Below are 27,231 nucleotides of genomic sequence, written 5' to 3'. Positions count from 1 at the left end.
TTTTAGATACTGGATTCGAGAAGTACTCACATTCCCTTATAGGTGGAGAACATTGTTTTGGTAATAGAGTCACTATTCTAATTTCAGTGTAATTACTTGCTAACGTTTAATTTCTGTGACAGTTCAGATTAATTAAAATGCCAAGCAAACCAGGTGATGATAACCCAGTTGCAGACGAGCCTAAGGCGACGGAAAATAGCCAGGGTCAACCCGTTCCTTCTGAAGAGCTGTCGTTAACAGATCATCTTAATAAGAAATTATTATCCTCATTTTTGGAGAGAGTGAACTCGAATTCCAATTTTAATAACTTCCAGCAAACGGAAGCGTCACCTTCGGCTGAAGGCGAGGATGATTTCAAAGCTTAACTATTTGTTGTCAACTACAGCAGAGCCATCTGCCACGGAGAATAGTGATCCATCTTCTCTAGGCGGGAATCGCAGGAACACACTGGTAGTGTTTGAAGTTCATGTTATTCTTAACCATTGATAATGTTCGACGGAGATGGGTATGAAGATCAACTTTTAGGTGACCCTAATCAATTGGACGATCTCATTCAAGCCCGTGACTTGAATCCAATTGAGGATGAGCCGAATGAAGAAGAAGGGAATGGGGATGACGAACAAGACGAGGAAAAAGGTAATTATTTTTATCTGAAATATTGCTAATATTACATTTTGGGGCCTCATATCATTCGGAAAAGATCCTGGTTGAAGCATATATGAAGATTCTTCCGTGGGTCTATGATGCTCTCCTTTTTAGCCGCGGTGAGATGCATATGGGCAACCGTCTCGTAATTAGTCGGAATGGTTCTCACAATTTTTAAATACAAAAGGGTAAGGCGAGCATAATAAATAGAGCATTCATGGCCAACAGTTCAGAAGTAATAACCGTTTATTTTATGGACTACATTCGAATACCATAATTTGTAGAAGTTGAAAATTTTATTGCTTCTTAATAAGATAAAACAGATATAATGTGCGTGGTACCAACGTCTACCACCTGTCATTGAATTAAAATAAAGTCTTGTACATATTTTGCTAATAGGAGATGACTCTTCGAAAAATAAGACAAGGAGGAAGGTAGTTCTACACCCACAGCCAAAACTGGATGATGTAAGGTAAAAGTTTTGCCCTTGTTCTGCTATAAAAAGGCTTAGCGTACGTAAAAGCATCATTTACTGACATTTTGTTTCAGGTTAACAGGGCCACGTGGATTAACAGCCATAGAAGGATATTTTCAAGATTTTAAATTTCTTGGCCATGGTCATGAGGAACAAGACCTTAAGAGGGTAATGGAACGTATAGAGCTGTGGGGAAATCGCTTGTTCCCAAAATATCAGTTTGATGATTTGCTTGAGAAAGTGGAAAAAGTTGGTCAAAAGCGTTCGGTAATGGTAAGTTAATTTTTGAATTTTATCACTCCAATTGTCATTTATTTAAAGCAAGCAGTTGTGAACTTCTGCAACTGAGAAACCACCGATATGCTGAGTCTTTTCGTTCTACACATGTCAATGTATAAAAATATGCCCTGATTATTTGTTTGGTTCCCATCTCTTGGAATCTAAGGAACTCTCGATGTTGAGTTCCCTTTTAACAGTCAAACTATTGGTAACACCACCTAGATATTAGGTCAGAACTTGCATCAAAAGAAATGACTCACTTCTCTCATTTATTGCCTCAAGAAGAGGGGTTCAATATCTTTACTGCTCAAAATTTCAATTAAGTATTAATAAGAGGCATTTTGCTTAACATTTTTTTGTCCATTGGCATTTTCAATGGTTTTTTTCATGAACTATTTTTGCCATATGTATCCACTGAAATATAAAAGATGAAAAATCTGAGGATAGAAACCCTAAGTAGGTTGTTATTCTAGATTAGTTTTTACTGCCTGCCTAAATTAAAGCACAAATGTATGTTTATTTGTGATCATGCTATTACTTTTTTATATCTTGGCTCATGCAGATTAATTGAGAGTAGTTTTACTTCACAGAAATCAATGGCAGAAGAAAAGGGCCAGGTTAATGTTGAATGAAAGCAGAATTTAATGGTATTGGTTGTATTTAAATAAAAATTAGATAGTCTCTTAATCCAGGGTCATTGCTACGTAGGGAGACCAAAGTATATTTTTAAAGAGGCAGGCTTCTTTCCTAACCTACCCTACAGTCACATCTGAGTAGGTTGTTCACACTCACGTTCACACATTTATTTTATTTATTAATTTTATTGAAAAAATTATAATTTATCTCTCATTTTCCCATAATCGCCCTAAAAATTTTCTACACTTTGTTTTAATGATTGTTAATATATTTATGCTTGTGAACAACAAGAAATTAGGTGGCAGAAGGGACTATCAAGTTCCAATCTCACCCCATTAAAGGCATTGTATTACTAATATTAACATTTAATTCACCATCAGGAAGTAGCATCATATTGCTTGGACAAACAATTGAGATGCTTCTGAGTAAATGGTGTCCATGTTGACTGGAGTGGATATGATGTTTCTGTGTTGATGTGAATGTTTCCATGTTTCCCTAATCAGTGGGGTTAATTGAGCATCTTCTATTTTAAAAAAATTTTACGACATACGAGGTCTATCCAATAAATACGCGAACGAATGCAATCCGGCGGCCATGACGCGGACTAAAGCGCCGCCCACTAGCGCCGTTAGTTGCCTGAGACCCAATGAGCCGTCCGTGATTGGCGGATCGTCGAGGTGTGCGTGTAGTGCGAGTTGTGTCAGTTTATCTTGTCCTTGTTCTTACTGTTTGTTGATAATGGAAATTGACGAAGTCACGGAGCAACGTATCAACATCAAGTTTTTGGTGAAGTGCGGCAAAAGTTATCAAGAAATTACTGAAATGTTGACAGTTGTTTACGGTGATAATGCTCTGAAGAAAACATCCGTTTTCAAGTGGATTAAGCGTTTTAAAGACGGCCGACAAGACGCCACGGATAATGCAAGGCCAGGACGACCCTCGACCATCTGTGTTGACGACAACATTGATCGTGTGCGGTCCCTTGTCCTTACCGATCGTCGAAAAACTATCCGAATGATAGCCGATGAACTCAATATAGGATCATCGACAGTGCACACTATTTTAACCGAACATTTGAGTTTTAAAAAAATTTGTTCAAAAATCGTGCCCAAATCGCTGACGCCAGATCAAAAGTTGAAAAGAGTTGAATGTGTTACTGACTGGAAAAATTCACTTGAAAATGATGATGGATTTCTCAATAGGGTAATCACTGGTGACGAATCGTGGTTTTACGAGTCTGACACTGAACTAAAATCGCAAAGCGAGGAGTGCACAGCAAATGATGAACCTCAAACCAAAAAACCAAAAAAAAGCCGATCGAAAATCAGAGTCATGCTTCTGGTTTTCTTTGATGTCGAAGGAATTGTTCATCATGAATTCCTTCGTGAAGGACAAACAGTGAATGCTGAGTTCTACCTTACAGTTCTCATGAATTTGAGAGATCGCGTGCATCGTATGCGACCGAATTTGGCTCAAGGCGATGGATGGATCCTTCACCATGACAATACACCTGCACATTCAGCATTGATTGTGCGCCAGTTCCTGGCAAAAAATTCAATCACCATCCTTGATCATCCTCCTGATTCGCCAGATCTCGCCCCCTGCGACTTTTTCCTATTCCCAAAATGCAAAAATGCGATGAGGGGACATCACTGGGAAGATATTGATACAATAAAGCAAGAAACGACGAGAAAACTGAAAAGCTTAACTGCCGAGGACTTCCAAGGGTGCTTTAAACAGTGGCAAAGAAGATGGAATAAGTGCATAGCGACGAATGGAGAGTACTTTGAAGGGGACAAAATCGATGTAGAATAAAATATGCAAAGTAAAGTTTTCATGGCCTCAGTTCGCGTATATACTGGACAGACCTCTGGTACCTGTGCGTATGTGTTGTGGTGACCATTTTTTTATGCTACCGTTGTTTATTTCTTTTTAACATTTTCAGAACTTTGTAACTAAAATAAGAATGGGACTTGTTAATGAGGATATGGTTGGTGAGGGTCCAAAGGAGGAAATAAATGATGAAATGTGCTTGGATGATGATCCACCTGAAGATAATGAAAGAAATGCAAATGCAAGCAATGATTTGTTTGATCAGCTGATAGAGCAGCAGTTGTCGCAAGTGGAGAGCCAACAGAAGCATAGCAGTGCGCCTACAACTCAAACTGTAAGTAATCATTTTTTTCATTTTAACCATCTGAGAGAATTGATCTACTAATATCCTTCGGACATAATGTGAAATATAGTGATGTCATTTAGTACCTTCAAGTATGATGTTAAATGGAATTGGCAAAATGAACTCTAAATTCACACGATCATATTCTTTAAATTTCACAGCAATGCATTATTCTGGATAAGTACAGATGTCAACTAAATGCTTTGGGTATATGTGGTATTTGTGGTTAAAATATGAGATATAGAATGGTGAGTTGGTCATGAGAAATTGTGAATCAGGTAACACACAGGTTATAGAAATATATGGGAAATGTTTGTGCCATCGGTCTGGTCATGCAGAGAGAATAATATAGAATAGAGTACTAAGTGTACAACTGGTTTATTTGAGAAAAGGTTCAATGGTTTGAGAGATATAAAGGAGTAGACTGAGGAACTCAAGGGTGTATGTGATATGAGACCTCATCCCTAGCCCTCACAAGATGAGAAATATTAGAAAAGTAATAAAGAATGGAAGGATATGTATGAAACAGTTTATGAATGTGATGCAGGTGAAAAGAGTATGTAAGGATAGAGTATCATGGGAGAAATGCATACAAGTGAGTATGTTTCTTCTACTGACTGAAATAAGGCTTTTCTGAACTCTGCCCGCTGTGATAAGGAATGGTGTGCCAGGTATATATTTATACATGTACTACATATTTACTGTCATTAGATTAAATACTTAAAGATTTTGACTATATCATCAAACTTAACCTTTAATGGTACAGGCAAGCTTATCAACAAAGCTAAGCAAAGTAGCTGAATGTGGGCTAAAAATGTTAACCAGATGTTATTGTATGCAATACGTATAAATGATTACATAATTATGATGGGGAAGTATTATATGTATGAGGGCCCAAGGCCAGGGCTCCTTCCTGGTATGTTTAGAGTTCAAATAAATCAATTTCATCACAAGCATGGTTATGTACAAGCTAGCCAAATAATAATTAATATTGGTTACAGGACATTTGGTGTACATTTAATAGAACAGGTTCTTTAAAGCACAATCAGAAACATTAGTCATTATGGGTCAATTTAATAAAAATAGAGACATTAAAAAGACTTGAATTCTTTCAGTTGACTAAAATGTAGTGGCTACAAGATACACGTTTGTGTAGTTAACATTTAAACTGTGGGAAGCTGGGGATATCCCTTCGTTTCCTTAGAAGGCAATTGAATAGTTTCTCACACACACACACACACAGATTGAGTGCATGCAATTAGTCTTATCTCAAAAAAAATTTCCAACTTTCAAAATCCCAGGATGGCTTTAGACCTTAAAGATCTACTACGACTACCATATATCAGGCAATCGAGAGCCTACTTAACTCATTAGATGCTAAACACAAAACTTTTAGGCTGTTTTTTTGATTTGTCAAAGGCTTTTGATTATGTAAACCACAATAGACTTCTTGTTAAACTCGATAGAATTGGGAGGAGAGGTATTCCTATAATTTGGATGAAGTCCTATGCCCACAATTGTACTCGGAAAGTAGTTTTGCTAGTGGATGGGTTAAGACATTCATCCAAAGTATGCCAAGTTTCCAAATGCATGCCACAAGGTTCAACCCTGGGGCTAATCTTTTTTCTGGTCTACGTTAATGACCTACCTAACTGCTTAGAGGATTATGAAGGAATAGTATCAGTTTTGTGTGCTAATGACACTTGTAGTGTTATCAACACACTCAGCCTTGTGGAAAAATCAAGGTCTGTTACACTTGCAATAAACAAGTGGTGTACAGAAAGCTATCTAGACTTTAATTTAAATAAAAGTAAAATGATGTACTTTTCACGTAATAAGAATATGACAGATAGTCTGCTGGTGGAAATTAATGACCGATCAATTGAACAATTAATGGAGTCAAATAGTTAGGTATTGCTCATTTGTTAATATTTCTTGGGATATACATGTAAAAGCTCTTCAGCATAAGTTCGGTTCCATTTGCTATTTATTAAGATGCCTCCATGAGACTACATGCAAAACAGTGCTACTTAATTTATACTTTGTGGAAATGTATTCAAATTTAACCTATAGTATAATATTTTGGGCCTCAGCTGTCATTTCTCTAACCATAATCACTGGGAAACCTCTTAATGCATCATGTATATTCCAGGAATTAAATTTTCTACCACTCATGTGCATTTATATTATGTTTTTTAATTCTGTATATAAAAAGCAACATTGGTAACTATTCCCTTAACTATGATCATCATCATTACACCAGAGAAAGGCTCAACAGCTGTTAAAGCAATATTAGAACTGAAGGATTAAAATTAGGGCCCAAGGAAATTGGTATCAGATTATAAGTTACTCAAAATTATAAAGGATACTAAGGGAAATAATGCATTCAAACATAAATTGAAAAGATGTCTACAATGTGACATGTTCCATATTAAATGTTTTCAGACTTAACTTTGTGAAAATCCTTTATCACTGAAGAAAAATACCGATGTATCTTCCCACTAAATTTTTATTTGGCACAATTATTTTCGACGCATCAGCATCATCGTCAGGTACTTGAGGCCGATGCATCAAAACTAGTTGTACCTAGTAAAAATTTAGTGGAAAAATGCATTGGTATTTTTACTTCAGTAGTAACATGTTCTCCTTGGTTGACGGATATAACGACTAAATGGATATTTGTGTGTATGTTTCATTTAATGTGTGTGTTTATGCTACATTTAATGTGATTATTAATACCATATTTTGTATCTCAATAGAGCCTGTTTGCATTTTATTCCTTTTTGATGTGCCTTTCATCATATACATGCTCCATCCAGCAGGTATTTTTGTAATATGATCTTTGGGTAAATAAAATGTGTTATTATATTATTAGTTCTGGCTAAAAAGGCTTTAAATTAAGAGTGACAATCCTAAATTCTTGTTGAGGCATCTTGGGAATTGAATTCATGGATATTACCATTATTTATTTAAATGTCCATACTAACCAGTGAAAGCAATTTGTAAGAATAATATATTGACAGTTTAAAATGAGAATGCTAAAAGATTTTAAATGACCTTTACAACAGCTAGATTTTCCTGGGATATTACCCAGAAACCAAATGTCCCACTTTTGGAGCTTAAAATTTCTAAGTGAATGGTCAGAATAACCCAAAACCACAATTTCATATTTTAGCTATGTTTTTGTATCTACACAGTTATGCGATAGACTGAAAGTAGTAGCTATTAGTGTTTTGATTCTTCTCAAGTAGCATTCAAAAGCCATTTGAGTACATAGTTTGTCAATGTAGATTTCCTAGGCCAGGTATTCATACGCTTATCATCACAAGAATTTGGTTTTTGTGGAGGAACTCAATATTTGATCATTCAGACTACCTGTAAGTAGAGGAGTGGCTATCATTTTTCTTTGGTGCGTCTGAAACGGTAGTCATGCCAGCTTAATAATTCACATTGATCATCCATTCAAGTTGATAAGTGATGTCTGTGGATATGCCTATGCCTGGGGAAATTTGTGCTGGACTTACTTCGATTTAAGCCCTGTTTACACAAAAGTGAGTCTTGGGATTGGTTATTGTGGTTTGTGGTTGGGAAATAAGCTGCTTTTGGTTTGGAAGAAATGCCTTTAAAATTAAAATCTTAAAAATGTAAATTCATGCATTTCTGTGTAGAACATCATGGCCCCAAGTTAAAATGCACGTTTTGACTGCCTTGCAGTCAACATCAGATTCAGGGGCATCAAGCCAGTCATCATTAGTCCACCCTAGCATAAATTAAATAGTCGGATATTGCTGAACTAATGCTGAGATTTATCTATTGCGGCTGCTTAACTATTTCCCCTGCATGTTAGCCCTGTTTCTGTATTGGAAGACATCTGCCTTTTATACCCAAAACTAACCACAGTTATAAACCCTAAGGTTAGTCTGATAGGTGAGGGTAGAGCTCACCTGGTACCATACTCTCTATGGCATGTGTGAATTGCTCATGTATGGAGTAATAAAGGGTATTGGTTCCTTTCCCTCTGCTGTCTATGGCTTCAACAGGAAGGTCTAGAAACCTGAAAAATCACAAATGTTGGGTTAAGGTTAAGGGTGCCTAGTAGAGGCATCACCCAGAATCATACCTGGGCCATCCAATCAGTAGTCTGGTACTCTAACCCCTGGACAATCCCACATTCCCTTTTTATCACTTCTCTATCAAAAATTAAAATGGATTACTTCTTTATAGACCATCACTGAGGAGCAAAGGCAGCGTATGATGGAGAACCGTCGCTTGGCTGAGGAAAGAAGGCTAGCAAGGCTGAAAGCACAGGAAGAGAAATCTGTGTCATCCATTGTGGAAGAATCATCACAGACAGTTGCCCTTTCAGAACAATCAATCACCAGTAAACCAATGGAGACATCAGATGAAGGGCACCTAGTGATTCCTAGTGACGATACCAGACAGAACTCAGTGAATGAGTGTGCAGATGGCAATGAGGACAAGGGTGATGCTGTAGTTTTAACTAATAAAGAGCAAAATTCTGAGGAAATGGAAACATCACCGTCAAATGTTGAGGAAGGTGATTGAGTGAGGTATATTTTTAAGGATAATTATGATGTCCTGTTAGGTTATGCCCATGTTCTGGGTATGGTTTGCTAAAAAATATGATCAAAATGTCGAACAAAAAAAAATGAAATTACGCCCAATGGTACTTGGAAAAGTTTGCAAAAAATATTTGTGCTCTTCTTGAATGTTGTTTGATTTTTCAGCATTTCTATGATTTTGTAAAAAAAAATATTATTCATTCAATTATTGATGGCAATTTATGTTTCATTAGTGGTGTCATGCCTTTTGGATTCTAAAGGTAAGTAAATTAGCTTTGTTTTCTAATATCTTCATTGTGCATCAATTGATATCTTTATTTCTCTGGCTCTGTTTCTGCCAGGACATAATTTCATATGTTTTTCTTGTAAGATTAAATGTTATATAGCTATGAAGTATACAAACTTCAATTTCTAAAGCGTATAAGCATGTTGCTTTTATAGTAATCATAAACTCTGGGTATAGTTTTTTTTTGTTTTGGCCAATGGCAGATTGTTCCTATTCATGCGAGATCATCAAAATATTTAGAAAGAATAAATTGACCTTTTCTCGGCCTCTTTTAAGACTGACTATGTTAAATGATATTTAATTAAGCCGTAAAGGGGTCCTTAAGCCCTTTTGTGGCTAAAAGAAATATTATTAAAATAGTCGGTTTGTTTAGAATAAGTAGCTTGTGCAACTTCGTAATGCCTAGCATTGTGGCATAATTTGGGATGGAGTATGGGAGTGTTTGTTCTTTCTGGCTGTATGTCATCATAGGTACCTACGTAGTGCATTAGTCATTCCTACATCTTGATGAAGATTTCATACCATATTTAAGACTGTTTCTCATGTAAAGTCATGACCCAATACGTCTTTTTCATATTGTGATAAAGCATAATGTTATCTTTTTAGAAAATGTTTATAGTGCTTCTTTGTTTCAAGGAGAGTTTTTACATTATTAAGGAAAAACATATGCTGGTTTGTTTAATGAAAAAAAATAACCTACGCATATTTTTCAGTAGGACAGGTAAAAAAAACTGAGACAGTATTTTCGATACCTCTTTTTGGATAAGATTTTCGGGGAGAAGATTTTGCCGCTATTTATATTTATATGAAAGAAACAATTTTTATATTGTAGATGAAATATGCTTTATTCTTTTGGTCATATGCTACAAGATTTTACTTTCCAAATCCAATGAAGCACTGAATTAATGTGTACATATTTGCAATTTTGGAAGATAATTACTGCTCCAAACTTGTGCATTTAATTGATAATTCCTCGTCATTTTTTTATACTGCTGTATTCCAATTGGTCACTTGAGAATGTTTAATATGATGACTATTGTATGGTCTATTTTTTAATCAGGAACTATTAAATGTACGATCGTTTATCTTGTGTTCTGAATGTGATATGTCTAAAAGATGTCATTCATTTTGCCTAAGTTCATGCACATTAGAACATAATGCTAATTACAAGAGGCTTCCCCTGATATTTAAAGTTTTGTTTGGGGCAAGTATGTCCTGTATTCAGGGTGAAGGTGAAAATTGGAGGAAGCTACTATTTTATTCAGGTAATTTAATTTCCCAAAACAAATATTTTGAAGCATGTAGTTCTACATTTCATCCTGACTAGCTTATAAGAAGCTTTTACAACATTTTTCGTAATTATACTATCTAGAAACAAAAAAAACCAGGAATATGTTGGGAATACGAGAAGAGCCAGGAAAAAGCAAGAATATGGCAACCAACCAGGAATTCGAGCAAATAAATGAGTGTTTGATATGAGTAAACTATTTTATTATGTGAATATGTCAAATGCCAAAGTTGAAATCCCCTCTCATAGTCAGTGTACCGATTCTCTGTATTCATTGCATTCCAAGAGCATGCTCTAAGCAGAGTGAGCAGTTTTCTTGCATAACTGCAGCAAACAGTGAGCACCATTGGAACCAAAATCCATCACAAATATTTTTCATTTAAGGACCTAGTCATGACAATCCACTTAATGGAATAAGATAATACGTTAAACCCTTGAACTATTTTTTTGTAATAAGATAGATAGTTTGTCCACTGTGCGCTATAGACATGTATAGCTCTTTATGGTGTTTGCTTGAACATGTCATAGCTATGATGTCTCTCTGATAGCAGCAGCATTGATGGTGATTGTCTCTTCAAAACAACATAGTCCATGGCATAGGTTTTCAAAGGGCACTCATCGAGTGATTTCCAATTTTATTTGTAAACATAAATTTTGGGGGAGAGTAAATTGTGTTGCTGCAGTAATTTCCATTATTCGCGACTAAAGGTTGGGACATGCAAATTAGGTGTGGTCAAAAAGGGTGCAAATAATTGTGATATACTTATTTTGGTTTAGTAGAATGAATAAATGAGTAAAATATATGCTGAATATTCATCATATTAGGAATAAATTTGCAGTGGATACATGATTAAATACAATAATCAAATTTATCCTCGGGGAAGAAGCAAGACCTCACCCAAAAAATTAGAAATGCTCCCAAAAACTTTAGGGGAAAAAAAAGAGAAAGGGTGAAATATCATTGAGTCATTACATTGGATGCCCTGCCATGGGTGGTTTACGTATTAGCTTGCCACCCACAAGCAGATTTCTTATGACACCTGGAATGACAGACTAAGGGCATCTGTCCATCCCCATGTATCCAGAATTATTATTATTATTACTTTTTATTTGCCCAGAGATCACAATACAAAAATACCAGGTGGGTGGTGTATGTACATGATATAAGGCACGTCAATGAGGAGCAAAGACACAGGCTCAGTTAAAATACATAAAAGAAATGATGCTCATAGTTACATAAATGTTTGGTACAAACCCATGAACATTGGCTGTAACATGCACATGCAATATCAAATTCAGAAAAATCATTAACATGAATCAGACCATGACCATTGCTGGAAACTAAAAGTATGAACTTACTGGTTGGGAATATTGTTGAGATATTCGTCAAACAAGTAGAACATATTGTTCTGTAGATATCTTTTTAATTTATACTTGAATGCAGCAGTTCCCTTTGTATCCTTGATACTTTTGGGTGGTTTGTTATATAATCTGATGCCCATTTCATTGGGTCCTAATTTCAATGCTTTAGTTCTTATATTCCCATAATGGAAGTCATTCCTGCCTCTGGTGTAATGATGATGATAGGCAGAGTTAAGAGAATAGTTGCCAATGTTATTTTTTATATATAGAATTAAAAACATAATGTAGATGCATGGGAGTGGTAGCAAATTTAATTCATGGAAAATAGGCCTGAATGAAAAGAGAGGTATATCATCAACTAACACTGCCAAAATATGTGATGATCCAATGGTTGAGCAGTCCCTCAGAGAGGTAAAACTGATCGTTTGGTGCCTAAATCTGTCAGATCTGGTCTGCCTTATTGCAAATTTGTCAAATCCAAGTGGGACCTAATGTACACATGTTTCAGACACCAATAAAATATATATAGATATTTCATTTATATGGAATGACTTTCCATATTTCTTATCTAATAATGTGCAATCAAGGAAGTGAAAACTCACTCTTGTCTTGTTTGTGGTAGTCCTTGCAGGTTACACAATGATTATGGAAAAAAATACAAATCATTCCAAGAGGACTAAGACAAGGTTGGATGGGAGAAGTATGTATGGGCATCTTGCAAGAAGAGTACTTCTCTGTACTTATGAGAATATTGTTTGAACATTCCATAGGTCTTCTTGTGAACATTTTGTTTATGCCATCTACTTAGTTTATCAACTTCTACAGGTGAAACAATAATTAATTGAATGTGTTGTCATTTGGACAAGGAATAGTTAATAACATGACGAAGATTTAAGTAATGAAAAAGAATGGTTTATTTTGAGTCCTGCTCTGAAATATTTATTCCTCTTTTAATTCTAAAAACACCAAGCATATAAGTTACAGCCATGAATTGGCAAACTTAGAGGGCTAGTGTAAAATCCAGAAGTTCATAACAGTTATGGAAGAATTGTTCAAAAATTGATTGCTCTTTTACATATATGTGCATATGCAAAAATTAATAAAATCTCTAGTACTCATTGAATATTGTCTCTTATACACATACATATTAACTTACTGACTAGCCTGTTCGGACAGTGGAATATATATGATAAATATATTGCAAACAGAAATTGTTCTTGATTTGGTAGTAAGCCTTATGACAAAAATAATTTTTATGTAATGACAGCAAATTCTGTCACAAACAAGTTTATTATACATCATACAGTAAAATGATCAATAATGATTGACAGCATAAGTTATATATCTTAGTGTATAAATTAAGTGCACCAAAGTATATCTTGAGATAATTCGAGTTTCTAAACAATACTACATTTCCTTGGCAAAAAGTCAAGATTTTGTCAAATCAATTAATGACTGTACATGGTTATAAAATAAATAAATTAAGAGATCATTTGAGTGAAACAATAGCCTTTGCATGGTATAATTGAGGGAGGGTACATTTATGAATAAATATTAAATGTATAAATATTTTTATATTGGCTCAAATCACTTGAATTATTGTGAAAATATACAAAATGAAAACTAAAGTTGTTTCTTCTTATTTGAAGAACAAATCTACCCTTATTAATGTGGTTGAGCCATCACCACATCTATAAGCATTATAATTCCGTGTAGTCAGTAGCAAGGGTCCCGAAATATGGTGGAAATCATGCCTTTTTTATAAAGTCATGTGGCTTTAATGAACTTTCAGGTCATTCCCAGCATAGTCGACTGTGTCTTGCCTGAATGTTGCAACTTCAGCTGTGCTGTCACCCCTCATGATGGCTGGGTTCCTGTCCGGCTGTGAAATTAGAATGAGAGTTTAGTCAGGGACAAGCTTAAGTAGTAATTCTAAGAGTGGTTTTTCAATATGAAAAGCAGGCATTTGTGTCAGGTTGCATTTATCTAATCATGGGTATATTCCAACTGTTGAAAATAACATTATATTCAATGAACAGATGTATTTTCTTACTCCTGATTTTTCATGCATCAAATCTTATTACTATATACTATATAGGTACAACTAAGAAAATTTATTGATGGCTTATACATACATGTATTAGCCATGACATTATCACCGTGTTTTGTGGGTCATGTGTCTACTTCTCCTTAATTTCTATCAGGAAGAGAATTAAACATTTCTAGAACAACAGAACCATGATATATTATGTAAAAAATTTTAATAAATTATAGCCTTAATGTTTTGAAGTGTAGGTAATCAGTTTGCAACTTGGTGTAGCAATACAACAAAGGTGTAATATAATATACCCATCTCACACAGGAATATTTTTATCATGATATCTCTGTTTACTGACGGTATTGAATCTCATTTGAAACGTGACATTTTTACAAAAGTTGTTACTTCAATTGCAGTTCTACATGGAATCTAGTGTCTTCAGTGACTTCTCATGTACATCCATATGATCCAGGAAATGAGCAGTAGAATTCAATTTGGATTTTAAATGTGAAAAGAACATACCTCTGAGAGAATTAGAAGCACATATGTATGCGACTCATTTGAATGTTTTTTTACTATTATATTAGATTTTATATTCATGCTGTATATTCTGTTAAAAATAATTAGTCTTAAATCACATCAATATATGTAGTGAAGAATACTAACTCACCCTAGGATGCATGAGGATAAAGGGCAGCTCTGCAGTTAACTCTCCTCCAAGAGCTCCAAGATAGAGTTTGACCTTCACAGAGTAGGAAACTACAATCCCAAAAGCATCCCTATGGTCAGGGGCTGCAAGCCTTTAAAGCGAATATAAAAATTGGCATAAATAATTTAACATTTTGGTGTTTAGAATACTGGGTGATTATTTAATACACTGCTAGCATGTTTCTAGATATTCAATGAGGTACTAATTTCATAGATTTTATTATGTATGTCGCCATATTAGTCTGGTAATGTCCTCACTTGAATATGCAATGTATTCAGGTAACATTACTCTTGATTCATTTGATGAAGGAATTTTGAATATTAGGTAGAACCATCACAGATACAAAATGAGGAAGATTTACAGACTCTATTTTGACTACACTAGAGACAAACACCACCGGATGCTGCCATGAGAGATAGAACTGGATACTTCCTTTCTATTCTGCAAGAAGAAAAGTTTTTCACAAATTATGTTTCCCTTGTTGTAGCAGCAAATATGGAAATATTCGTAGGTCATGAATAAGTCTAAAGGCTTCGCTAGAAGAAAGAAGTGTCTTTAATGCAAATTGGAAATCTGTAAGGTTATTAAGGATGCAGAAATACAATAGACAGCAGACAAACTTTGATAAGCCAAATGTGAAAGACAACTCCATAGTTAGGAAAATTGAGGACTCCTCTACCCAGGTATAGAAATCTAATTAAGGAAGCAAAGCTTAGAACTATTTAGAATGAATACTCTCGTAAAAAAAGCAGAAACTAATGGCAAACTTTAAAGATGGAGAGTGCAAAATGACCATTCGACTCTATAAAACTTTGACACTTTCAGCCATGGGGGTAAATTTGATGAGTAGGGATCTAGTAGGACGCAGAGGAAATTATCCTAAAAACTTTTGTTGACTTGAGATAAATACTTCCAAATTTTAATGAATAATTTAATTGTAACTCTAACTACATATCTGTCTGCAACTCCTAGTTTTTCTAATTATGCATAATATACAATGCTAATTTGATCGTGACCATACAGATTTGTAGAGAAGGCACATCTAGAATAAATAGAATTATTAAAAGCTAAACTAATTTGAGGAAAATAGGCGAGTTGGGAAAATGAGGGAGATAAAGAGAATCCTACAAAAATTTTAAATTATATAAACTGAGTGATAAACAAAGGAATGAAAGGGTAACCATGATATCAATTATATATTCTGCTGTCAATCCTAGGAACAAAATACCAATGGTGAAGACCAATTAATTAGAAAGAAGACATATAAGCTATTTGATGTGAAGTTAAGTAATTCCTGTAGTCAATACAGTTTTTAATTATTGGGTATAGGAATTTACTTAACTTCACCATTAATTAGAAGTTATTGCAGCGTGAGTAGAATATGAAATTAAAATAAGAAGTTTGTATTTTTATTTTCCCTGCTTAAATAATTACTGACTTATTGAAACATCGCTTCACCTTATCTTATTGTCTATCATCTTATTTTAAAAATTGGACATTTTAGTTTGAAATAATAATGGAATGTACTTACAGAGTAGATGAAGCCAAATTGGTGTCTTGGTGTTTAAGTTGGCCATCAAGGGCAATTCCTCGACGATCGCGATTGGCTTCCAAAGTTGGAACCAAAAACATTACTTTCTGCAGGGATGATCCTGGCTGAATAGGGCATCCTTCCCTTTTTGAGGAATAACAAAGTAGACGTGGAAATTAGAAAGCTATGTGAAATTTGAACGTAACCTTGCAGAAGCTTTTTATTAATTTTTAGCACAGGAAGTCTCAACCTAAGAGGGCAATAAAAGTTGAATGAAAGGGAAGTTTTTTAGCCTTCTTGTGGTAAATCTGGTGAGCAAAGTTGAGCATTGCTGATGAGTATATCTTGGGTTCATTTAGCTGCTGGCAAAACCAGGCCATTGATTTTATTGAGATATTTAACTTTAGCTAGGAGAGTGTCTTTTACCATATCGCATATATACTTTTCTGACTTCACTTTCACAACTAGTTTAAATTTGAAACTTCCTGGAGAGAATAATTAGGAAAAATGGAAATTTGGATTTCAATGACTTTTGTTTGCATTTTTCTCTTTCAAACCGACTTCCATTTTTCAAATCAATAAATTAATATTACGATGGAAAACCAAATATATTTTAACATATTTTTTTGCAAAACTACTTGCTAATACATTTTAGATGAAATCCGCGGTTAGGTAACTTCTAATAGCAAGCTTTTACAGTCATTGTTTCATGCAATGTAGATTCCATTTAGGGTTTATGCAACAGAAGCTACCAATTCGCAGAGAGAAACTCAAGAAAAATATGTACGCTTTTATAAATTGAATAATAATATCTATGTTGTTGAATAAAAGGATACATCATTCCATTTCTCTCGAGCAGTTTGTCTTTATTGCATTTATCTTTAAATCATTGAATCATCAAAAGGTAAAAATTTTTGGTTCATCAAATGTGACAAAAAGGTTTACCATTAAATGTGGCAAAAAGATTTTAGACTTTAAACTCCTTTTGTTATATAAACAGATTTAATTAGTTTTGTTAGAATAAATTTACTTTCACAATGCCATATATTCTAGAACATAAGGCATATTCAAAAATACTTACTGTGTTTCTATAGAGGCGACAGAAGTTCGGAATTGCCCGTTTTGGAATAATACCACATCGACTCCTTGCTGAACCAAAGCTTTGATTTTCTTGACAACTTTGTTACTGTTGTTTCGAACGCAAACGTTCACGGCGATCTTTTCGTTGTGATGGTACAGCTAAAAATAAGAACGATTGTAATGTTTAAGGATTTAAAAGTTGCGCCTGAAAGGTGAAAAACGTATTACGCCCGCATCGAAAGAAGCGATCTGGACGCAGTCAACATGAGCTGAGGGGTATGAAGACACCGACATGATATAACTCATTAGGTAATTGGAATTCACTTGCTAAATTGTTTTTCATTTTAAAACTTGTCGCCAATAATACATTTCATGACATCGTTATCACAGTTATTTCGTTAAGCGGTGGCATTGAAATATATAATATCTAGGGTCGTAGATTTGCAATTGACGCTTACAATAAATATACATGCCGTGCAGTTTAAGCATGTATTTATAATAATTTTTGCTGTCTTACCTGTTTGTCCAGTGTAACTTCAAGTTCCAATTCTCCTGGGCTGAGCATGAAATCTTTTCGCACCACCGTGCAAGGCTGACGGCCTTGCTTAGTGGGTGCGTATTGTACCTTTCTAATTCCAAGGGCGACAGTACTCCTAAATATGAAAAAATACTCATGTTACTACCAATATGAGTGGAAATTTTTTTTTTATAAGTCCATATAAGTAATAGTTGAAATGCATTTTGTTTTTGTACGATTTCAAAATGATTTACGGCTTGTTGCGCCTGATATTTTTCTTTGTATTTGATTGTTGTATACCTCTTGTGGCCGCGATCTGTTTCGTTTTCTCCAGCGAATGCCTTCACGTAATATTGTACTCCGCATGGTTTCCCGTTATCTTCTGATCCTGGTTGTAGTGTTACGGATGCCGGTGCACTCGTTGGTAATTTAAACGTGAAAGGGAACGCATTCGGTCCCAGTTTCTTAAGTAGTCGTTCCTGAAATTGAAAGACAAAAATTTTTAATATTAAGCGAAGAGAGTAAAGTATTTCAAATGGTGCCTAAAGTGGAAATTTTTCAAATGAATCCTTTGATTTATTAGTCTGTTTCTCCGCTATCGATGTGTCAGCGAAGAAGGCTCATTTAATTTTGGTATTATATTTTTATGGCGATCATATTAATCAGTAAAGATATGGTGATATTATTAATGCCGTTTGGCATATTTTGAAATCTGAAGTGGGTTGTTTTATCATTTTTAGTTTCCAACAGTTGTGGACTTTAATATCCTTATCGATATATCTATTTTTGAATATTTGGCCACATTCAATGGCAATGTAGCCTTAAAGCTGCATATAGTGAATGAGAATGCAATTAAAGTATGAAATTTTATCTTTCTTATGTAGTGATGCTGAGTGTTAATTCACTGGTACAAGCATACCTGAAGTTTTGTCAGGTTCTCCTCCCGTTTTGGTGTTGGGGGGTAAATCTGTTCTGAAGCCAGGAACAAGTCTTTCTGGAAATTGAGTCCCATGACCTCATCTTCCTCACGTCCATAGCGGAAGGAGCAAACCACCTGGCCAAAGATCTTCCTGTCTCGTAAGTAGTCACCATCAAGAACTAAAACACCATCTAAGAAGGCAAAAAAATCAAAAGCATTAACTTGTAGGAGAACTTTTCCTTTGCCAATCAATGGCTGATGGGTTGCTTAATTTTGGTTTTCATAGGGAACACTATTTCCTTGTGATAGGTGTGATAAAATTAAAGTATATTTATTTGAAAAATGTTGAAATTCATAAAATATATCAAGCCAGTTTTTTGCAACACTTGAATATCCTCTTTTAAATGGTTGCAGAAAATCAATACAGGCATCAGCCATAGTATTGTTATCAATTTCATTATTTTGCTTATTTGCTATGAATAACCAAAATGCATGTGGAATGCCTTGTTTAAGTTTGGAATTAGATTAACAAACAATTGACTACATGCTGTGCGATGAAACAAGATTTGCTCTTGAAAAGGCAGACTTAAAAATTTGATGGAGTTTAATTATATAGGACGTGATGGCTTCAGTGATAGCCTGAGTCTAATGTTTACAATTGTTTACCATTCAAATTTTTGAAATATTGAGAAAAATTTCAAATGCAGTAATATAGGAGAGTGGGTCGTGGTAGTCCAGGGGTAGAGCGTTGGACTATTGACCGGAGGGCCCGGGTTTGATTCCTGGGCAAGCTTCTCTGGGCACCGACAGCTCCACCCAAGCTATGTGATTTTTTGGGTACCATATCTTCCTGGGAAACCATAATTGGCTCAAGGAAAGGAACTGGCTCCCCTACCCTGATATGTGAATTCCACCCGCCATTGGACTTAGTCCTGGGTGAACTCTACCATCACCTACCAAACCGACCTTCGGGTTGATAACTGTGTTTATGATTTTTTAATATAGGAGAAATGCATAATTTTCCTATGTTGACTGAGTGCTCCAATGTTAGCACTTTGTGTTGTAGGAGTATATATTATATTCTCTAATCCCTGAAAATTTGGTAGTGTGTTGTGATCTGTTTCAAATTCTCTTGAAAAAATGAAATTGGATCCACTGGTGATATTTATTGACTTTTCTTTTGAAATAAACAGTAATTCATTTATAATTGAACTAGTTGGATTCTAATATTTTACAGAATAACCCTGAATTTTCATTTGCGAATGTGTTTTCTCCGGCAAGTATATTGGAAGTTATGTTGCCAAGTGCTTAAATGTCCTGGGTGCATATGAAATAGTGACCCAGTCATTCCATTGTGACAGGATAATAAGTGTTTGCTTTTCTGAACCAAAAGTCAGTTTACAGCTCCTCTGAATACAGTCATAAAATGTAATATAAAACTTTCAGATTCACACACTGTGGAATATAAGCAAGTAACAAGTCCTGCATAATTTAGTACCATCAGTACCACAGAATCCTGATGAGAGAATTAAAAGGACTTGCAAAGTAAACTTCCTGGTTTGAGAAATGAGTCCCAGGGTGCTATGGCAAAAATGGACCAGCAACCTAATATTCCGATGAGGATTATAATTTGGGCATCAGAAATTTCTTGTAAGGATGTAGTGCCTTCTAGTCTTGAGAAAAATTCGTGCTAGACTCAAGCCATATTTCATTCAGATATGGTGGTCCTTCTGTTTGGAATCACCCAACTTATTCGAAAATTCGGGCAGAAATTACAGAAAAGCCTCAATTTAAAAAAAGTACGAGATATTTTAATGTGCGAATCGGGTATATGATATGGAAATCGGGAATTCCTAATGAGGACAATGATCTTTTTTAAGCTGTAAGATCCGTTAATAATGATTGCCGAAGTTAATTGTGTGTGGATGCCCTTTCACAAATTGAAACTATGATTTGGGACAGTTTAATTGTTACTGCTGTCAAAAAGGAATGCTCGAAAATAAAATACCTTATCGGATTCGAAAAGCTGCGGAGAAAAAAAACGGTTGTTCATAGGGAAAATCGGGGTGAATTCGGAAATGGGAATCCATAAAAAAGAAATCCCCTATAAGGTCCTGGGGAAAAAACGAAAGTTATAGATTGTAACCGACTTTAGTGCTACCAATACCAGTACGCAAAGTAATAAGGGATGATTCTAAAAAAAATGCTTCATCATGTCCCGTAAACTCGGGAGAGATGACGTCACGTCCTTCGGAACAAATGGAGAAAAATTCTGGAATGGGAAACTAGAGAATGAGTCGCCACACTGGATGAAACGGTGTTCTTATAACTGGGCCACCCTTGAGACAGTCTCACGTGCCTTTCGGTTATCCACTTAAAGGCTTAGCATGATTCTTCCTAAGCGCATTAACGTTATAGAGGCTGGTAGGGGAATAAATAAATCTTCGGAGAGCGCTGGTTTTAGTTAGGTGAGTTGGTACGTGTGTGTTTCCGTGATCTTATATCGGCCGGTTTTGAATGGTAACTCGATAGGCTTTCGGTGGTGATATTAGAGGGGAACCAGCGCGACGTACGCGCGCACCGGGTTGCTTACGCCTCAGGAGACCACGCGTCTTGAGACCGTGCCCTGTAAGTGCACCCTGCGTATGTCAACCGACGGTTCGCGAAGACTTAATTTTAGAATCGTACGTTAGTTTGTGTAAATATCGCCTTATTTATTATTTCTGTTGAATCGTACAGCAATAATGACTCCAAGTAAATTTTGTGGAGAATTATTGGTGGTGATACCTTGTAGAGATTAAATTGTGTATCTTAGTCGAATGATGGCCCGGTATTATAATGTCTTGTTAAATTCAATCGTTAGTAAACGTCAACTTTATCTTAATGTGGAAAGATTATCAAAAAATTCGATTTTATAAACTAATATGATCGCTTATTTTTGAATGTGAACATTGTGACCCTACCTAGTAATATTGTCTGTCAGTTATTGACCTGGTTTTGAACTTGATAGTATTAGACGTGACTGCGTGGAAATTCATCTTGAGGTATGGAGAATACCAGGCATTTTTCCACTCACTTTTATTTCAGGTATGACTAGATTCGATACATAAACATCATCTTCAAGTACCCGAAGATTGATGCCTGTGTGTCGAAACTAGTCATGCCTGAAATACAAGTATGTGGGAAAAAAACCTCCTATTCTTCATTCCTTGTCGGTTTTGAATGTAACTAGCAGTTATTAAACTGAGTTTTGGCCTTAACCAGAAATTAATTTTAACTTTCAGTTTAACAAGACATAATAAAACCTTACCTTAAAGAAACATAAATTGTTTTGGGATACAGTTTGTTACTGCAAAAATTAAAGTAATATCTACTAAAAATTTTGTCTCTCAACCTAGAATTGACATAAAATCTCATCAAAATTCTTTGAGTTTTATGGTGAACATTTTGTCTTTTTTTCTCCAGAGTTTTGTGCATCATTCTATTCTGCTTAATTGGAGCTAGTTTATTTGAGTAAATGGGTTATTATGCCACAGTTAAATCACAATGTTTTGAATTTCACAAATGAAGCAATAGTCTGAATTGTCTTGCTTAACTAAACTGAGAAATATCGTGTTTAGGTGTTGCTTTTTGACGTTCAGTTGAATTTAAGTAGTGATTATTGGCATGTTTTAGTTTGACATAATACCCAAATTTCAATGCCGAGTCATGTTGAATAATGAATAACTGATCGTAGCACTTTTCCACATGATAATCAAGTGGAAAAGTGCTACGATCAGTTATTCATTATGCACGACTTCCACAACATCACGCCTAGAGCTACTCAATTTGTGCTGAGTCATAAAAAACCATAAAAAATAGGTAGACATTATAATTGTAGGCATGAATGAGTGGATGAGTGGAAATTGATTGGGAAATGAACATTCCTGTGTTGAATTTAATGCATTTTTAAAGAGTGGTTCCTATTTAAATAATCATGAAGTTGCAAGTGAATCATCATCTGGAATTTAAAAAAAATTGAGGGTTTGATTGATGTGTTAAACACATTTTCTATTTTGCTGGACTTACCAATCGGTTCTACCCCACTGATGTGATCCACAAAGTCTCTCTTCCCAAGATAGATTGTGATCTTGCTATTTGGTGAGCTCTTCTTAAACACTTTAAAATTGACAACCATTTTTGATGTCTTGTACAGTCCTCCTATGAAGCTATTCCAGCAACCACAAGTGCAAAAGACAAATTTTCTAAGGTAATCACTGCCAAATGGTTTCTTGGGTCCTAGCTGCTCCCTAGCTGTAGACTGGTCTGTGAAGAGGATGGGTGGTGAGCTACCTATATATATAAATCCTCTGTGGTCCCCTCCTAACTGCCTTTTGAGGTGACGTTGTTTCATCCCCCACTCTGATCCTCACATGATCCCCCCTTATTTTTGCTACGTAAAGGTCACATGGGGTAGGTGAACTGGAGATGTCTTTGGTCTCAATGTAGAAGAGTGAATGCGCAGTGGGGCTGTGAAATGGAAGGGGAAAACACAATCCGATAAGACCACTTAATGCATTTCCTTGGCTTCTCCAAACCCCTCCTCCTTGCTAGTAATCTGATTAGTTCCGAAGGGAGGAAATGGCTTACCTTGTGCCATTCTGAGTCATGGGTTTTTTGTAGTGGCTTTTGGAAATGAGGAAGTTTTTGTTATTTAATTTCGGGGAAACGAGGGTGTAAATCTGTGCATGCGGTGGTTGATAATTTGTGAATGTAACGTTGAATAAATACCTATTTTTAGGTCTGTCTTTGAAATTTGAGCCGTGCATTTTAGATTGTCTATATTCATTCAATTTATTGGTACTAAATAAACTGTGTAATGTCATATTTAGTCTTATGTCATGAAACATTGCTTTGATACTTCATAGAAATCATTTTGTCTTTTATTTATTCATGTGATTTCCAAGATGTACGTTGCCTTCATTGTAAATATATTTGGAATTTACTTCTTGGGATGGTAATCAAATAGTATCGAGATCGAGCTAATTCATCCCTTCTTCAAAGATTTGCTGTTCTATCATTGATGAATCTGAATAGTATCCTAGGACCTGGCATAGTTGCAACCCGTATATTTCCAAACCCACACCTGCTCTGAGAAAAAACAAACTGTGCTTGCTCTATCAGGATATACAGTTAGTTGATCATGGTATGAGAAATTTAATGTTTGATTTTCATACATTGAGTTAATTCTCTGTCATATCATGTAATTTCATTTAATTTCTTGAGAAGTATACCCCTTTTATCCTGGAAATGCTAATTTTTTGTTTTTCCAAAACATTGACCTTGACCGACGTAAAGGATTAAGGTCTAGTAGTTAAGGTGAAAGACATCTGGCCATGTAGATTTGGCATTTCAGCCATGTGACCAATTTTTTGCCTTGGCCTCTTCTCCCAGACTTCCAGTGTGGCTTGCAACACCCTCTGAAATGGGATTTGGGTCAAAATCTGATTAAGTTCTTATGTCTTCCATTTGCTTTGTCAGTTTGCATGTGACTTGGGAAGGATGTCCCACGTCTTCGAAGCAAAGGTTTGCAATAAGTCATGCATTTGAAAGATGAACTTTCTCGTTAGCTTGCTGTTATAAGGGTGTCAAGCTCACTTTATCATTTACATAAGTATTGGGAAGTAAAGAACCAGATTTTGCACCATAGAGTAAACAAAATGAAACTGCTTTTAATGTTGTTTAAACTAAATAAGATTTAGACTGAAGGCATCACATCTTAAATGGATTTCTAGGAAAATTGGATTTGGCCTGTGGCTGAAACAGAAGACTCTGATGGTTATGAGTCCTGGTGATGGTAGGATTCATCAGTTGACTTCCTATCTGCGGATGGGTCTTTAGTTAAGATCACATCAACAGCATACCATTCTCTAATTTGGGTGGGTTGTAAACTTAAGTGAAAAACATTGAAGGCCCTTTTTTATTCATATTCATATCGATACTGGGTTAGCATGTTATTGTCAATTGATGGGTTATGATTGCATCAGAATTAACTCTTAGTGCTTCCATTGATTGGAGCATAGGTTTTTCATGTTCAGATTTTTTTGATTCAGCGTTGCTTCCACGTTATTATACTAATATCAGAAAACTTATGCATGCATTTTATTCCTCCCTCACATTCTGTTTACCGATGTATTTAGTCACTGAAATGTAAACTGTACATTCATGATGTATCTGGAAAATTGTAAAATGCATAATTTTTACTCTATTTATTACAGTAATACATGGATAATAAAAAATTTAAATAGGATGTAACTCAAAAGATGATATCTGGATTTTAGATTGGGAACTTATGCCACAGCTCTGTGCCTGATTATTTTCTCTCAGTCAGCAGACATGGAGAAAAAGGTTGACCAAGTTATCCAACCAACCAACAATGAAATATGCGTGGAAGAGAAATTTTTTTGTAATTATTTAGGGTGAAGGGTCAAACAGGAGTGTCATAGTCTAGCATTGTCATGAGTGAATAGACTATTTCCCCAGGACAGTTGTGGATGGGGAAGAGAGGAGGTTGGGGAATGGGTGAGAGGTGTAAAAGAGTTTTATTATTACTATTGGTATTCTACCAGTCAAGCTAGGTTTTAGATTGACCTACCCTATACAAGAGGACAACAATTCATTTCCTTGCCTCTCTTATAAAAACACGACATGGCATTGAACACTAAAATAAGCTCTCTTTCATCTCTGTATACTTATTTCCTCCCGTTATTCTGTACAACATCCCTATTCTAATCCTGCCCCTTCCGAGTTTGCCTAACATTCTCCCCTCTATCACAGTCTTCAACATCCCACTGCCGATCAATATGCTTTTTATCCATTTTTCCTATGTCTTTATGATTTCTCCAAACAATTCCCTCTCCTCTCTCATCATGTCTAGCACACTGTTTGTTTTCCTTTCTGTCCACTTCACCTTCTTTATCCTTCTTCACATCTCAGAAGCCTCCAATCTATGCCTATCATCTTCTAAAGAGGATACCAGAGGGTAAAATAAAAAATAAATCATCTAATTTAACAAACATTGTGAGACTGCATTTTTCCTTTTTCTAAATTTTCTAAATCTTTGTTGGCAGAATAGAAAATATTTTTTGCTACATTCGAGCCCAAGTTCCAACAAGTGGCAAGAGAAAAGCAAGGTACAGATATATTTATATTTCTCTTGCCTTTTGGCACTTTTATGATGTCCATAGGTTCTGGTATAATTTTCAGCTTGTTTGATCTTGATTCTGGTTTGATTCTTTACCCTTCATGGTCCCTGGAGCAATCCTTTGCCCACCATCCCATCTTATTCCCCCCATACCATTCTGCATAACATCTTCAGGTTAATTGGAAAATTTTTGAACACACAAGTATACAAAGGATGGGAAAGAGGGAAGGGGAGGAAGAAAGAAAAACCAAAGGATAAATGGAGGAGAGGGGAGGGGAGGAGGTCGTAGTAAAAAAAGTTGCATGTGGAAAAGCAAAGTGTTTTTTTTTCATCATGGAGGATTTCCACCATGTTATGCCTCAAACTGTGTCACTTGTCCATCCCTTAATCCTTCCACCCATTCCTGTTCTCACCATCTTTGCCCCTTCTTTCATCATTTCTATTTCGTGAAAATAGCCCTTCATATTTCTTAGATGTATTTTATATCATATATTGTATAAATTTTGTTAAAATACATTGAGAATTTCATACAAGCATTGAAGCAGTGGCCAGTAGTAAATGAACTCCGTTGAAAAGTAGTGCCTTAACTTTTATTCTCATGTAACAGTTTTGGTTATATAGCATTATGATATTGGTAGCGGGAATATGGTGGTGTATAAAAGTTTGGAAGGGTAGAGGTCAAGGACTGATTTTGGCCATTATAAATGGAAGGGGAGGCATGAAGATGAAGAAAAGGGAGGCAATGGGAGAATGTGAGAAATTATGCCTAGCATTGCCTCAATTGCAGACGAATAATTAAACACTAAGAATGATGACAATTCAATATACAAAATGGTCTCCCGAAAATGTTCTCTTTCTTAATAATTGCATTTGTTAAAGTTCCCTCTTTCTATTAATTGCCATCTGTAATTCTTAAACATGTTTTATTTCATTTAGTCTTTGGAATATAGCGCGGTTACCTAATCTAACTGCCATTTATTAGGGTTACAATGCCTTTGTACGAATGGCTTACTCAGCATAGAATTCTTATGTTTTATTTCCCTGACATACATGTACATTTAAAGTTTATGTAAATTCGTTCCCATCTTGCTAAATAATTATTATTTGTTTCTCTGCATAATTGTCTCGAAGTACTATTTGATTTCCTCTCACTCATACTTTGAATGTTGGATGTTTTCACTAGCCACTTTTGAGGCTAATATGGTAAGTGTAATATTCATTATATTGGGGTTCATGTATTGTGGTTGTAAAATATTCGTATAGCTTTCGAACTTAAAGCATCAATTTTTTGAACAAAGTCAACTGTTGCTGTAAAAACTGTCAGTCAATGCCTTGTGTGTTTCAAAAATCTATCTATGTTTTCCATAGAATGCATGAAACCTCTTTTCTTTTTTATTAAATTAGCCATTAATACAGCAATTAGGGCCAGCCACTTATGGGGAAGATAAGAAAAGTTGAGTTATTTAGCTGCAAAAAATCGGGGCCATATTTATAAAATCAGAACAAACTGTCTCAGTTAAAGGC

At 35.4% G+C, this 27,231-nt stretch overlaps 2 protein-coding genes across 2 annotated transcripts; one reads left to right on the top strand and one right to left on the bottom strand.

The window, feature by feature from the left end:
- Positions 1-20: 20 nt before the first annotated feature.
- LOC139699107 (TIMELESS-interacting protein) lies at positions 21-11,027 on the top strand. The gene is made up of 5 exons (XM_071598130.1): positions 21-636; positions 1,045-1,117; positions 1,195-1,393; positions 3,981-4,202; positions 8,436-11,027. Exons 1-5 carry the CDS (start codon positions 489-491, stop codon positions 8,775-8,777), a joined length of 984 nt encoding a protein of 327 aa, XP_071454231.1. The 5' UTR covers positions 21-488; the 3' UTR covers positions 8,778-11,027.
- Positions 11,028-11,169: 142 nt separating this feature from the next.
- On the bottom strand, positions 11,170-22,841 carry Arr1 (arrestin 1). Its single transcript, XM_071598129.1, has 8 exons — positions 22,593-22,841; positions 18,525-18,715; positions 17,906-18,084; positions 17,606-17,741; positions 17,090-17,247; positions 16,009-16,152; positions 14,439-14,568; positions 11,170-13,612 (listed from the first exon to the last, which is right to left on the bottom strand). The coding sequence occupies exons 1-8, from the start codon at positions 22,699-22,701 to the stop codon at positions 13,508-13,510; spliced, it is 1,152 nt and encodes a 383-aa protein (XP_071454230.1). The 5' UTR covers positions 22,702-22,841; the 3' UTR covers positions 11,170-13,507.
- Positions 22,842-27,231: the final 4,390 nt, after the last annotated feature.

The sequence above is a fragment of the Hetaerina americana genome, unplaced genomic scaffold, assembly GCF_022747635.1.
Source record: "Hetaerina americana unplaced genomic scaffold, ioHetAmer1.1.p SCAF_9, whole genome shotgun sequence".
Classification (NCBI taxonomy): Eukaryota; Metazoa; Arthropoda; class Insecta; order Odonata; family Calopterygidae; genus Hetaerina; species Hetaerina americana.
The sequence above is the reverse complement of the archived record's forward strand: the minus strand, read 5'-3'. Positions and strand labels throughout refer to the sequence as shown.